This window comes from Hemibagrus wyckioides, linkage group LG10 (assembly GCF_019097595.1).
Source record: "Hemibagrus wyckioides isolate EC202008001 linkage group LG10, SWU_Hwy_1.0, whole genome shotgun sequence".
In the NCBI taxonomy this organism is placed as follows: Eukaryota; Metazoa; Chordata; class Actinopteri; order Siluriformes; family Bagridae; genus Hemibagrus; species Hemibagrus wyckioides.
This window is the reverse complement of record NC_080719.1, coordinates 13,455,001-13,469,671: the sequence shown is the minus strand read 5'-3', so window position 1 is coordinate 13,469,671 and position 14,671 is coordinate 13,455,001. Positions and strand designations below refer to the sequence as shown.

Sequence of the window (14,671 nt, the reverse complement as noted above, 5' to 3'; positions counted from 1 at the left end):
AGTATTTTTTATTATTATATTTTTTTATTTAAAGGTTAAAAGCGATCAATATCACATTAACAATTAACCATTATTACAAAAAATAAAAAGTTTTTACAAAAAAAGGGGTGGTGGTGGCATTTTTATGAGCGTAAACATACAGAAATGTTTGAACAAATATTTAAAAACAATAATAATGTTAAATTAAAAAATACATTCACAACAATTTAAAAAATACATTAAAAAGTGTGAAAAATGCTGCTGACATTTGTAAGGGGTAAACAAAATGTCGTCATCACGGGTGGCCGGAAGTGGGGAAGCTGCCCATAGAACACTCGAGATCGACATGGCTGCCTACATGAAGATGTGGAGCAGATACAGGCAGGCTTATAAGAACGGGACTGTCTTCTGTAACAAGTACACTAAAGGGTTTGGTGCTGAGGTTAATGGATTTTATGCAGGACAGTCACTCAGGCCGAGCGGATTCATCGCGAACCGATCACATTTCTATATATCTTGTAAAAAGTCACCATTATGCAGTGGCACCTTCGGCAGTATTACATCAGTGACAGGACCTGCGCGGTTTACAGATTTAAGAAAATGGGCCAGAATCACCAGTGTGCTTTCGCCTGGCGGGGGAAGTGTAAGATCTGATCTACTTATAAACCATGACCAGAGGAGATACCTGTTTGGTAACAGAGGCAGTGGCCTCCCTGGGGAGGATGGAGCCGAAAGTAGTAGTCCTAATGATGATGAACCTGGTGGAGATGGATCTGAGTCCGGGTCTCCACCCCTGCACGTTACCGCTCTCACTCCCATGATGGTGCCGGAGGTTTTTCCCAATGTGCCTCTCATCGCTGTGACCAGAAACCCGGTTTTCCCACGGTTCATCAAGATCATCGAGGTAGTAACGATGTTTTATAAGTCACTATATGAATTCTTAAATCTGATTGGTCAGAATTTGTTGACAGTAGTTCCGACCTGCAGGGTGTATATCGATGCGCTGTTTCCATTAAAGTTATCCTTTCTACAACAGCTCCGTCACGATGACTTGTATTTCCATATAATCTGTGTGTTATAATAAGTAACACTGTGTAGTTATTTGACAGAAAAACGTGTGATCGTTGATATGCTTCAGATTTGTAGTGTGGTTTATGTAGCATATATAGAAGGTCACTGTAGGGTCAGTACTTTGTGACAATCAGTTAGTTTTTCTCCACTAGAAAGTCATATTTGTTTATGAGTTAATTAGCCATTAAACATCTATCAATTTTAGAATGCATCAATACAACTTAAAGAATGAATGTATTTTCACTTGAACATGTCATGATAGGCTGTTAGTGGAGATTTCATCATCCCTGTAGCCCCTCCCCCAATCCCTTCATATACCCTTGAACAGTGATGTGAACGTTTCTCTAACGTCATTTAAATGCTTTATAATGCAAAAAGCATGTTACAGGGTTTTTTTTGTTTGTTTTATTTGCTTTTGCTTATTATTGTGCCCCCCACCCCACCCATTACCCGTTATTTGCCCATTAGAAAGCAACCATCAGTAAATATCTTAAATAAAATAAAATCTTAAAAGTATATTTAACCTCATTGCAATGACGCTAAGGATAGACGTTATGTCACTTGTCTCTAGGTGAAGAATAAGCAACTGATGGATCTGCTGAGGAGAAAAGTGCGCCTTGCTCAGCCCTACGCTGGAGTCTTTCTCAAGAAGGATGATAAGTAAGGATTGAATAAATTGTATTTAGATAAAGTCGCTGTTTTCCTGTGTGTATGTTTTGAGCATGTCTGTTTTCTGTGTTTTATCAGTGACGAGTCAGATGTAGTGGAAAATCTGGATGCTGTTTACAACACAGGGACTTTCGTTCAGATCCATGAGATGCAAGATCTCGGTGATAAACTGCGCATGATTGTGATGGGACACAGAAGGTAATGCTGAAGGTTTTTCTCCAAATTTAATTATGACTTCAGTGGTTTAGTTCACAGCACAGCATTACTAAATTCTCGCTATTGAAAAATTTTCTATAACAGCAGCTCTGAAAGTAGTGCAGCTTTGTGTTAGGGCTGTGTGCATGAAGCCCTATGAAGCTTTGAGGCTTTTTCCATGATTTTGCTGGGTAATGCTCTGAAGCCTTAGTGCATCAAAAACAGCGACATCTCGCTGTTTAATAGCAATAATAATAATAGCAATAATAATCTCAAGAATGCTAATTAATCATCTTTATGTAGGCTTTCAGTTTGATGTGCACAAATAGGTGCCTAAGAACTAATGTGTTCATTATTTTCTGATGTCATTTACTTATTAAACTGTGGTAATAAATAAAAAAGACGACAATAGTGTTATTGTCAGTGTTATAGAATAACTTTTAATATTTTAATAGTACAGCTCAGCAAAATGTAAAAAAAAAAAAGTTTGTGTCACCTACCAGGAAATAAGGTGGGGTTCAAAACTTTTGACACAACAATTAAGTGTTTATTTGATTGAACAAAAAACAAGGCTGTGGTTGTAATGATAACTGATTCTCCACAAATGATACAGGCCTCAATGGGCTTTCATGCACGTTCTTAAAACCCTAGTAACATCACTTAATGCATTAATATATTAATGCATTCAGTCTGTTATTGTTTCTACAGCAACAGTTCATTCTTATGGAAATGTATTGCTGGTGCTGCATGAAACGTGATAAACAGATTTAAAAATGTATTATTATTATTATTATTATTATTATTATTATTTGCTGAGGCAAAAAGTTCAAAATACATTACTTAATTATCATAACCTCAGAAAGCTAGACAGCACATGGACAAAAATGATATCAGCAGCAGTCAGGACACACCTACATGACAAAGATAAAATTGGGTGGAAGTGGAAAGATATTTGGGGATTAGCAATGTGTGAACTTGTACTGTAATAAATGAAATAAACCCTCGTTTAGGATTCGGATCAATAAGCAGCTGGAAGTGGAGGCTGAGGAAGCGTCCATCACAACAGAGTTAGATGCCGAACAGTCAAAAGTTCAGCGAAGAAAAAACAAGCGTGTTCGGAAGGACTCGGCGTCTCTGGCTGAGGAGATGGCAGAGAGAGTGAAGGAAGCAGAGTTCATGGTGGAGGCTGTTCCTTTACCCAAGAGCAATGAGGTCCTGATGGTGGAGGTCGAAAATATCATACACGAGGAGTTCCAGGTCACGGAGGAGGTTAAGGTACTGACTCTTGTTCTTGCTCTGCTGAAGTTCTCTAGTCTGCATTGTGTTTATGGCTAATCAGTGGTTTGTGTTTAGGCTCTGACAGCCGAGATTGTTAAAACCATCCGTGACATCATTGCTTTGAACCCTCTTTACAGGTAATTTTCCTAATTTTCTTCTTTTATAGAAAAAAAAATGATATACTTGATATACTTTATCTATAGCACTTGTGTGGAAAAAAAGGATAACTGGAGCTTGCCTCACAGATGTTCCACAACATTAAATGTAACTATAAATTGATAATAAAAAATAAATAACATGCTGTTTATGAATGGAATTTGGCAAATTGCTGTGGAGACATGGGATTTTTTTTTTTTTTTTTTTAAACTGCACTACCTGAAGTGTGTTATTGCTCACTTAGATAAGAGCTTAATAGTTTGCTTGTCCCCACTGAATGTTTGTTCATATTCAGCATTTAAAGAAATTCTTAATTTTTAAATTCTTTAAAAACTTTTATTCAGTTGTTCACCACATCACTCATTTCATGTCTTCTTCATTAAGGTCATTACTCAATATTGAGTATTGAGAGTGTGTTTTTTTTTTGTGTGCAGAGAGTCAGTTCTGCAGATGATGCAGGCAGGACAGAGAGTAGTAGACAACCCCATTTACCTGAGTGACATGGGCGCTGCTCTGACTGGTGCAGAGTCTCACGAGCTACAGGACATTCTGGAGGAAACCAATGTGAGTCTCCAATCAAAAAAATCTTCTTTTTTTTCTTCTTTTCGTTAGCTTTCTGAATGTGAATTGCATGGTTGCTTGGTTTGGCAGATCCCAAAACGGCTGTACAAGGCTCTGTCTCTACTGAAGAAGGAGTACGAGTTGAGTAAACTGCAGCAGCGCCTTGGCAAGGAGGTAAGAAACATCTGGTCACACCATGTGGACCAAAAACTCTGATTAAAACATATTCAAATACAGTCCTTTTCTGTCACATTTAGGATTAAAATGATAAATAATAAACTCTTTTGCTATTTTTCTTTGTGCAAAATGTCCTGCAGGGATGAAAATATTAGTCAAATAACTCATTTGCTCTACAGAAGAAGATTTGATCAAGATTTTTTTTTTTACTGTTTAAGATTACTAATCTTCATAGCTGCAATTTTTGGTATATAGTTAATAGTTTTATTGATATGAATAATTAAATGATTTTTTCGAAAAGAAAATGCTTGAAAATGTGTATTGCTTAAGTAGAAGCCTTGTTGTTGATTCAAATGCAGGACTTCAAGGAAAAACAAAGTAAAATAAATCACTTCCTTAAACAGTCTTTACTAAAGCGTTTTGGCAATGCTAATTTTCTTAGAACTCTCATGTGGATATTCATTAATGCCAATAAATCAGGCATAAATTACCAGGCAAATTCAAAGAGCAGCTAATTTACATTTTAGTGACACCCATTAAAAAAAAAAAACACTAAGGCAAAGATCACAAAAAGCTAAAAACAGCAAAATGAAAATCTAAAGATGAAGTGCTTTCTAAATGTGTATATGCCAACTCTTCCAGTAATGAAGCTCAGCTACTTCAGAGCATCAGCTACCACAGTGACACACTAAATCTTCTTATTTTATGGATTTGTTTTGCTGTGATTCAAATCATTACTATGAATTTCAAAGTATGCGTTTTAATTTGTGTGAGCATTTGAACTAAATAAGCATAAACTGTATATAAATTTGCAGTAATTATATGATTTGAAGTCGATTAATCTGGATTCATATAATGGCACATGTTCCTGCTGTAGGTGGAGGAGAAAATCAAACAGACACACAGGAAGTACCTCCTGCAGGAGCAGCTGAAGATCATCAAGAAAGAGTTGGGCCTGGAGAAGGAAGACAAGGACGCCATCGAGGAGAAGTTCAGAGAGAGGTTGAAGGAACGCACTGTACCACAACACATCATGGAAGTCATTAATGAGGAGCTGAACAAACTCAGTCTTCTGGATAATCACTCCTCAGAGTTCAAGTGAGTCCTGCTCAGACCTGAGCATTATACGATAATACAGATAATAATAACACTAATACGGATTCAATGGAGCTGGCAGAATGAAAGATCATGTTTAATGTTACTTGACAAATTAGGAATTATTATATGGGATGTAATGATGGATGTGTATGAAGGTGTAATATATCTAAAAAAAAAATTTTTTAACCATGTTCCATTTTTAAAAATTCTTATTGCCTCACAACAAGAAGGTCCTGGGTTCGAATCGTGGGTTCGAACAGGCAGGAGCCTTTCTGTGGGGAGTTTGCATGTTCTCCCTGTGCCTGTGTAGGTTTACTCCAGGTACTCCCACAGCCCAAAAACATGGACGTTAAGTTGATTGGTAATTCTGAACTGCCCATAGGAGTGAGTGTGCGTGGTTGTCTGTCTATATGTGGCCCTGTCATGGACTGGTGACCTGTCCAGGGTGTACCCCTGCCTTTCGCCCAATGCTGGGATAGGCTCCAGCAGACCCCCGTGACCCTAATTAGGAATAAAGTGGGTATAGAAAGTGGATAGATGGATGAATTCTCATTCTGTTGGAAAATCGGTTGAGTTATGATTAGTCAGATAGCGTTGATTTAATTTCCTGTAACAGAAACTCAGAAAATCCAGGTTTATATTATTGCACACCTACTAGTATGTTATAATTTTTATAGTAACAGCTTGTTCACAGAAACTACACTTGATGACATGGTGGAGATTTCATTATTTTGGAGTCTTCACTATCAGCGCTTAATAACAATCAGTATGTTTGGTTTTATGTAACAGGAAGTTTCGTGGAAAGAAAACTTGTTTGGTGGATCTTCAGCAACATTAAGCCATAAATAAATATAATTTATGATGTTTGTTGGTATGAGTTGATATATGTTGCTATGTGTTGCTATGGTATAAGAGGATAAAAGACCCAGTAACAGAAAATATGCCTCTAAATGTTTTATTCTTGTGCTTATATCATATAGTTTTAAGTCAGTGTGTGACAATAAAGAGTGCACAGATTCCATTTTGAAATAATCTGATACTCCCCTTATAATTAGAAAAGCTGAAAATTGAAATTGTTATTTATTATCACATATGTCTGTGAAGTACATAAAAATGTCACTAGAGCTTATTCCAGTTCCAGTCCAACATTTCAGAGCTTTATATTTCAGAATCTGTGAGATCAGACTATTACTGTAATGCAATGTATTTTTAGGTGCCATAAATAATGTTCCTTCCTTATTTATGTCTTTTTTTCCTAGTGTTACGAGAAACTATTTGGACTGGTTGACCTCAATGCCATGGGGCACTAACAGTGTGGAGAACTTGGAGCTGTCTCGAGCCAGCGAGGTGCTGGAGGAAGATCATTACGGCATGGAGGATGTGAAGAAGCGCATTCTTGTAAGCTGAACCTCAGTTTAGGACTATAAGACTGATTTGTTCATGAGGAATGTGTGCTAATTCAGTTTTTTCTTTCTTTTTTTGTTATCATGCAGGAGTTTATCGCAGTTAGCCAGCTAAGAGGCAGCACACAGGGGAAGATCCTGTGCTTCTATGGACCACCTGGTGTGGGAAAGACCAGCATCGCTCGCTCCATCGCTAGAGCCCTAAACCGAGAGTACTTCCGCTTCAGCGTGGGCGGCATGACCGATGTAGCTGAAATCAAAGGCCACAGGTGGGCAATGTGGATTTAAGCTATGAGCAGGATTTCTGTGTTTTTATTTTGATGCATGTTTTGTATGTTGTAGGAGGACATATGTTGGAGCAATGCCAGGAAAAATCATCCAGTGTCTGAAGAAGACAAAAACAGAAAACCCGCTGGTCCTCATTGATGAGGTTTGCATCGAACAGCTGAATTTATACTGAATTACACTTTTGTTGAGAAAGCCTCTAGCTTTTTCTTCTTGTGCAATTTAATCAGGTGGATAAAATAGGTAGAGGCTACCAGGGGGATCCATCTTCTGCCCTGCTGGAGCTTTTAGACCCTGAGCAGAACGCAAACTTCTTGGATCACTACTTGGATGTTCCTGTGGATCTGTCTAAGGTCAAATATGTGGCTCTGTTCATTCATTTACTCTGTTAATATGTGATCTTTGTCATAATAACACTTTGTCATTCTTTGGTGTCTGAACAGGTTCTTTTTATTTGTACTGCCAATGTGATTGACACAATTCCTGAACCTCTGAGAGACCGAATGGAAATGATTAATGTGTCTGGCTATGTGGCTCAGGAGAAACTAGCCATTGCAGAGGTAACATACAGCAACATATGATATACATCACTCTTAATGTTTACTATAATAACAGTTTTAAATGAATACTTTGTCTTATATTTTGGAAAATACAGAGTAATATGCACGTCCCTAAACTGCCAAGTTAAGTCGTAAAGAAAGAAACTGATGGATAAATTTGAGTACAAATGTTTGCATGCCTTTAGAACATCATAATGATTTTCATTGGCAGTAAGCATTTAATATGTTGGCATTTTTAAATAAGTATATCTTTTCAATATCACAAGTAATATTGTGCTTGAACTCCGCAGATCACCACTTATGTCTTGATTGTACGCTGTAATGCTATAATTACTTTTTATGCCTCTGTCATTGAGTGGTGAAAGCATTATGTTTTTGGTTTGTTCATCTGTCTGTAACTCTCAGGCAAATATTTTTTATATTAATATTTTTTTTTGTTATGCTATAAAGTCAAACTTATAACAGTAACAATTGCAGTACAATTTTTACTGTGATTATTTTGCCACATGTTAGTTACTTATGTCCTGCTCTGGTCCTGCAGAGGTATCTGGTGCCCCAGTTGCGGACTCTCTGTGGTTTGGATGAGCAGAAGACCAGCATCACTTCAGAGGCTCTGAATGTTCTTATCAGGCAGTACTGCAGAGAGAGCGGTGTCAGGAACCTGCAGAAGCAGGTGGAGAAGGTAAGATAAGAGAAATATTTTGGGTCTATAAATTATGTTTGGTCAATAAGGATGCATCGGTTTCAGTGGATCAAAGGTCCATCCTAGTGAAGGGGGCATGTTCTTTAGGAGTAGGAGGTGTATGTTATTAAACAATTGCCAGTAAGCACTTGTGTTAACTACATACACAACTGGGTTCTCTTATGGGAAAATCCTCAGCAGTGGGGTGGTGTGGTGATGTAGTACCAACTTGATTATTTTCCTATAAAAGCTCATCCTGTTTATTGTTATATGTCATGTTGTGGAACTTTCAGGAAAAACAAGTTGTTCTTACTTACATTATAACAGCTGTCAACTTCCCTTAACAGCCTCACATTTTTCTGCCTTTAAGTTGATTAAAAAAACATCTTATAATTTTACAGAGGACACCGTTACCAAACCCTGACACTGTAGGCTCCTTTGATAAATGTTAAATAAATGTTTCTTCCAGAACGTTTAAGCTTTTCCCCATGCAAAGCCTTTAACAAGTAATTATAATACAAACATGATTATATTAGAACAAGGAAATGAATATAAATCTGAGCTCCTGTTATAGAAAATTAAGCAACATCTTCTGACCAATCAGATTTGAGAAATCATGAGTGCAATCGTCAACAAAAAGTGCCGTAAATATTGTTAGTAAAGGGAACATTAATGTAAAGTGGTAACATATATCTTAATAAATTTTTTGGTTAGTAAGTTAAATATCACACTTTACCTTATTTTAACAATACAATCTTATTGATACAGGTTTTCCGGAAAGCTGCATTCCGTATTGTTAATGGCGAGGAGACTGCAGTCAGCGTGACGGCTGACAATCTGCAGGATTACGTCGGCAAACCGCTGTTCACCGTAGACCGAATGTATGATGTCACACCCCCGGGGGTGGTCATGGGCCTGGCATGGACAGCCATGGGTGAGAATATGTAATACAGCTGCAATATTAACCAACAAACATGATTGAAATTTTCAGTTTTAGATGACGCTTGCTGAATATTTTCAGATAGCAAAGCTGATGATTTGCTCGTTTAAATATTGCAGAACTTAGATAATGTTTAAAACATTAAAACTGGTTGCCAGAAAATTTCTGTCCTTCTTCCGAAAACCTCAACAAATTTGAAATTCTTTATTCATTTTATTAAAGAAAACCTTTTCCATTAGTTTTTAGCTTCTTCACATTTTGTGTGATATTGTTTTTGCATTAGCATTACAATGCATTTCTCACAATTTTGTTGCATGATTTGTAACAGGTATTATTACTTCTGTAAATGTGGCCTTGTTTTTGCCCCCCAACCTCTCTAGGTGGCTCCACACTGTTCATTGAGACGTGTTTGAGGCGTCCGAGGACCTTGAAGGAAAAGGATGGACCTACAGAAGGCTCTCTGGAGGTGACAGGACAACTGGGAGATGTGATGAAGGAGAGCGCTAAAATCGCCTACACCTATGCTCGCTCCTTCCTCATGAGGGAACAGCCAGAGAACGACTTCCTTGTGGGCTCCCACCTCCACCTGCATGTGCCAGAAGTGAGACATTAACATTAAAATAAGATTTTTCCTTACTTCTGTTTTCAGATTTGTCCAATCCATGCGTTAATATTTTCTTATAACCACAGTGCTGTTGAATTTTTTGATTCTGATTGATCAGAACATAGAAAAGCAAATCACAGTTTTATATTAATATGCTCATTCAGAAGGTTCTCCAGGACCAGGGTTAGGACCAGGGTTTCTATTCAGCACATTATTAAACAAATAAAAATGACAAAGATGCCAGATGTATTATTATGAATGAAAGTTGATCATTGTAGCTACAGTAAATATCGTCTCAGTGTATATTGTATTTCACCTCTGATTCCTCTGGTTGTGTTCAGGGTGCCACTCCTAAAGATGGACCCAGTGCAGGCTGCACTATAATCACAGCTCTGCTGTCCTTGGCCACCAACACGCCAGTGCGGCAGAATGTAGCCATGACCGGAGAAGTGTCCCTGACTGGAAAGATTTTGCCTGTCGGAGGAATCAAGGAAAAAACGATTGCTGTGAGTACCCTTGACACAAAAGCAGCTGCAATGTAACGGAATAGGTTTTTTTTTTTTATTTCTTTTACATAACCTGACTACCAAATCTCTGTTTAGTGTTTTATCTTCATATATTTTCTCAGATTAATATATTTAAATATGTGTTTTAAATCTTGATTAGTTTAAAAGTCCTCACTCACTCTTGTGTCTTTTTCTATTCATTTCTCTGCAGTTACTGAAAAGATTATTATAATAGCTGTGGTATAGTATGAAGTATATATGTAAGGGATAAAACACTTCAGGGTGTGCTGTTAGGGTAATACAGTAAAGAACAGGATGGCATGATGAAACCAAAGTGAAGCTCCTGCTAGCACGCTGAAGTTGATTACTTTTCAATAACATCACATCCCCCAAGTGTTTTATTCAGGGATAGACATGGATATACAAAAAAATAAAAAGGAGCATCTGGAGGGCATTAAGTATTGTTTTTTCTATAGAGGGCACCTTTCTCACAGATAGGAGTACCTATAGGGCATTTCATCTTTATTTGTAACATGTTGGGAAGCCTTGCGAGGCACTGCATCATGTATTCTGCACCGCAACTGCCAGAGGGCAATTTCATGATATTTTCATGCACATATTGGCACAGAAGGCATCTCATTAACTTTTTTTCTGCATTTGTAGGCCAGACATTAGGGCACTTCATTACACTGTAAGGGCACCGTAGAGAGTGTCACATTTGCATTTCTTTATTTGTTTCTTTTTTATTTTTTTAACCATGTTGTCTTGTCATGTTCCATGAAACTCACAAAACATGAAAAATTCTTCCATAAGTGTTGAATATCTCTGTATCTCATTTTTGTGGAGTATTTGCCAAATCAGTCCCTATGAATGAGCTTTTATTATAGAAAATTAATTAAGGCTTTCTAAAAACTCAGAATCAAGAATAAGAAAACGTGGCATTATTTTGAATGATATAGTCATGCATTAAGTTGTTTTGGGGGTCGCATTTTTCTTAGCCTTGATATAGTATTTTCATTTATATGGTGACACAAATGAAAACATTTACTGTTTGAGTATACTGTATTATAATATGTCTTTGTTGTGTAAGTTGCAGAACTTGTTAGTCCAGACAACACAGTACTTCCTTTAATCCCTTATTATATTTTCCAACAGGCCAAAAGAGCTGGAGTAAATTGCCTCATCCTCCCTGCTGAAAACAAGAAAGATTTCTCCGACCTAGCCGAGTACATCAGAGAGGGCCTGGAGGTGCACTTTGTTGAACACTACCAAGAAATCTACAAGATTGTGTTCACGGGCCAATGAAGAACATCTGAACTGTCATTTAATCTGTTAGAATTAAGTTCCTGGTATTTGTTCACCATCTGCTGAGCGCAGCGGCAAACCGATGCCCATTAAGTTTCGTTCTACCAGCATTGTGAATGATGTAGGGATCACATTCGCAGCTTCGGTGCCAAAGAGCTGGCAGCTGAACCCTGACATATCCCTAATATGTACCACAAGACACTGGGACTGTGTTATTGCTGCTACGCAGCTGTTAAACCACCTTGTTTTGTCACAGGATATATTGCGATAGAAGATGAAAAAAATTTCACAACCTGCATGTGTTTAATTTTTTCCCCCCATTTTTTGGTTAAAGCATTTTTTTTTAATAAATAATATTTGTCCACCGCTTCGATTATTTAATACACATGTTCCATACCTTGGTACTGGAGAACCCCCTATCCTGCTAATTAGCTGATAATAGAAATTAATATTTTCCAAGTATAAATAAAAAGAAATCAACATCTTTCTGACATTATCTGAAAGTTTATTATCTCAAAGAAGAGCCAAAAAAGTTCTGAAAACAAGATTACAAGAAAGGATCTGCTCATGATCCAAAACATATAAGCTAATCAGTCAAGCATGTTGGAGGTAGTGTCATGTCCTTGGCTTGCAAGCCCTTCTCACTAATCTTTATTGATAATGTAATTCATGATGGTAGCAGCGGAATGAATTCAGAAGTCTACAGAAACGTTCTGTCTGGTAATATATGAAGAAAAGCATCCAATTTTATTGGGAGAAACTTAATCATGGAGTAAGACAATGACCCAAAACACACTGCCAACAAAATAAAGGACTTCATCAGGGGCTATGTCAATCAGCAGACCTTAACCAAACTGAGCAATATTTGACCTCCTGAGGAGACTGAATGGATCAATTCCCAAAACAAACTGCAGTATAAGCTTGGAAAAGCATCATAAAAGATTAATGCAACAGTTTGCTGCTGAGTCTTGGCCTAAGGTAGTGTCATATTCGTTTTGCAACTTAAATCAGAGCAAAGGAGTTGGATTTCTATGAGTTTCCAAAGACAGTATCATTGCTGGAGACTTTTATAAAAACTAGCCCACCTGTACCAGTTTTAGAGCTAAACTAAATAATGTAAGGATTTATGACATTAAAATAATATTCATTTAATGCAAAAGTATGGAACTGGCTACCGTCTCAATTAGAAAACAAATAATCTCAAACAGGTTTCATGACAATTAGTCATGAATTGGATCTGAATTCAGTAGATCACCTTTAAGACGTGGTAGAAACAGGAGATTTGCAGCATGAAAATGCACCTGAAAAGTCTGCAGGCATTCCTCGATGCATCCATGAATTTCAAAAGTATGTTTCCTACATCTTGTGGAATCCATGCCACAAAGAATTAAGGCTGTTTCCAGAACAAATGTAGGTTTTACCCATTATCAGTAGTGTTCCTAATGAAGTGCCCAGTGAGCTTATTTCCATTTTGTCAGAGGTAAAGCTTCTGTTTATTTAGTTTTAATAGGCATCATATTTCCTAGTATCTTGTTAGTATCTTACCCTAGTTACCCTAGTAACCACCTATACAATGTTCATTCCACAATGAAGAAGTCATTTTAATTCCTAAATTTGTATTCATAGAAGTGGAGAATATCCAGTGCACAGTTGCTCTCAGTGATGAACCAATGATTAATGAATCTCCAATTCCTTGATTATACTTCAAATTGTCTGTGACCTGGAAATTAAGTTGTCATCTTTAAGGACATACCAACTCTTAAAACATGCCATTATACTGGCGCTTCAAGTAAGAAACTTATTTTGGTATGTGTCATAATCCTAACACTTATGCTTATGAAATATGTCTATTTCCTCATTCCTCTTCAAGCCTGGTATAACTGATTTCTGTGTAATCAAACTAATTTGGTTCAGCGTCTTTTAAACCAGGCTGCACATTTTACATTTACATTTTTTGCCTAATGCCCATTCATGCAAGCCAGGACTGTAATAAATAACCATAATAACAACTAAGAAAAGAAACCATTAATAAATAAGCTCACAGCTGTTAGCATCCAACCATCAATGATCAGAAAAAATATTAACCTGCAATGACCAAAACTGTAAGAAACACACAGGCAAAACCTTAGATTTGTAAATACAAATTTATTTGTCCAATAATGTTACTCCTTCTTGGCAGCAGCCTTTCTCATTGCAGCCAGAATGTTGCTGAGCTCTTCCCTCTTTCTCTTGGCACGGATGTGAGTTCCCACCTGGAGAATGAAAATACATCAGTACTGACAGTAACAGAACTACAGAATACTTACGGATCAACGAACTTGTGCTATATTGTTTATGCTGCCAGATTCTGTAAACGTAACTGTTGCATTTAACAAATGTATTAGAGACATGCTGAACCATAACATTTACAATAAGCTTTTTTTCTGTCAAGATCTTCCATCCTTTTCTCATCTGGGCAGAAAACATAACATTTTACAAAATTGGGTGGCATTCCTAATAAATACATTTAGATATGCACTGTGTACTTGTCTAATGTAAGCTAGGTCATACACTCATTCATAGTTTTATTATTAATATAATTTATTTTGTACTATTTAATTATCCTTGGACTAATGTGATTTTATTTGAATTTCTTACAATGTATTGTCTGATATTTATTAGACTTTAGTTTTGGCCAGATGTGCATCTGATGTTCCAGACTGACTGAACAGGAAAACAAGTAGCAGCACACAGAGGCAGATTATTTATTGGAGATGACTCGATTTAAAGTGAGGTATAAATCGAGACTCACCCTTTTCTTAATGAACTTGAGGGCACGCTTGTCTTTGGACACCTTCAGCAACTCCATAGCACGCCTTTCGTAGGGGGCGAAGCCGCACACCTCGCGGATCATATCGCGCACAAACTTGCTGTGCTTGGTCAAACGCTAGATACAGAAAAGAACCCATTAGAAAATCTGAGTTTCATACTACTATGGAAATATAACACTAAATTATAAACGTACTTCTCTAGCACCAAAAACATTCATCTTATTGCAACTAGAGACGGTACAATAACACTTTCAGATATCTGATGTTTCCACTGATATCCAATCCACCATTTGACGATCTCAGACCAGTGTCATCTCTAGCTAAGTCACAGGTAATGTGTAGCACTTGTGTAACTAAATAAAAAATCCATTTTTTAATGACCGACACTACAC

General features: G+C 37.1%; 2 protein-coding genes across 2 annotated transcripts in view; one reads left to right on the top strand and one right to left on the bottom strand.

The window, feature by feature from the left end:
* The first annotated feature begins 265 nt into the window (after positions 1–265).
* Positions 266–11,921, top strand: lonp1 (lon peptidase 1, mitochondrial). Its single transcript, XM_058401317.1, has 18 exons — positions 266–883; positions 1,622–1,710; positions 1,798–1,917; positions 2,925–3,189; positions 3,268–3,329; positions 3,783–3,912; positions 4,000–4,083; positions 4,964–5,184; positions 6,444–6,582; positions 6,678–6,856; positions 6,930–7,017; positions 7,103–7,225; positions 7,316–7,432; positions 7,974–8,114; positions 8,883–9,048; positions 9,435–9,655; positions 10,000–10,164; positions 11,320–11,921. Exons 1-18 carry the CDS (start codon positions 266–268, stop codon positions 11,467–11,469), a joined length of 3,078 nt encoding a protein of 1,025 aa, XP_058257300.1. The 3' UTR covers positions 11,470–11,921.
* Positions 11,922–13,594: 1,673 nt separating this feature from the next.
* rpl36 (ribosomal protein L36) overlaps positions 13,595–14,671 on the bottom strand; it is a 2,226-nt gene continuing 1,149 nt past the window's right edge. Inside the window, exons 3-4 of the mRNA XM_058400500.1 lie at positions 14,261–14,395; positions 13,595–13,721 (exon numbers count right to left, since the gene is read on the bottom strand). Of these exons, the coding sequence (XP_058256483.1) occupies positions 13,632–13,721; positions 14,261–14,395 (225 nt within the window). The 3' untranslated portion in view covers positions 13,595–13,631. The remainder of the gene's footprint in view (positions 13,722–14,260; positions 14,396–14,671) is intronic.

Excerpts from the sequence above, each read along its gene's own strand:
- lonp1 (XM_058401317.1), top strand. The coding sequence starts at position 266 with ATGTCGTCATCACGGGTGGCCGGAAGTGGGGAAGCTGCCCATAGAACA. Across the intron at positions 3,330-3,782 it reads GCTTTGAACCCTCTTTACAG|AGAGTCAGTTCTGCAGATGA; the intron begins GTAATTTTCCTA and ends TTTTGTGTGCAG. Across the intron at positions 7,226-7,315 it reads TTCCTGTGGATCTGTCTAAG|GTTCTTTTTATTTGTACTGC; the intron begins GTCAAATATGTG and ends GTGTCTGAACAG.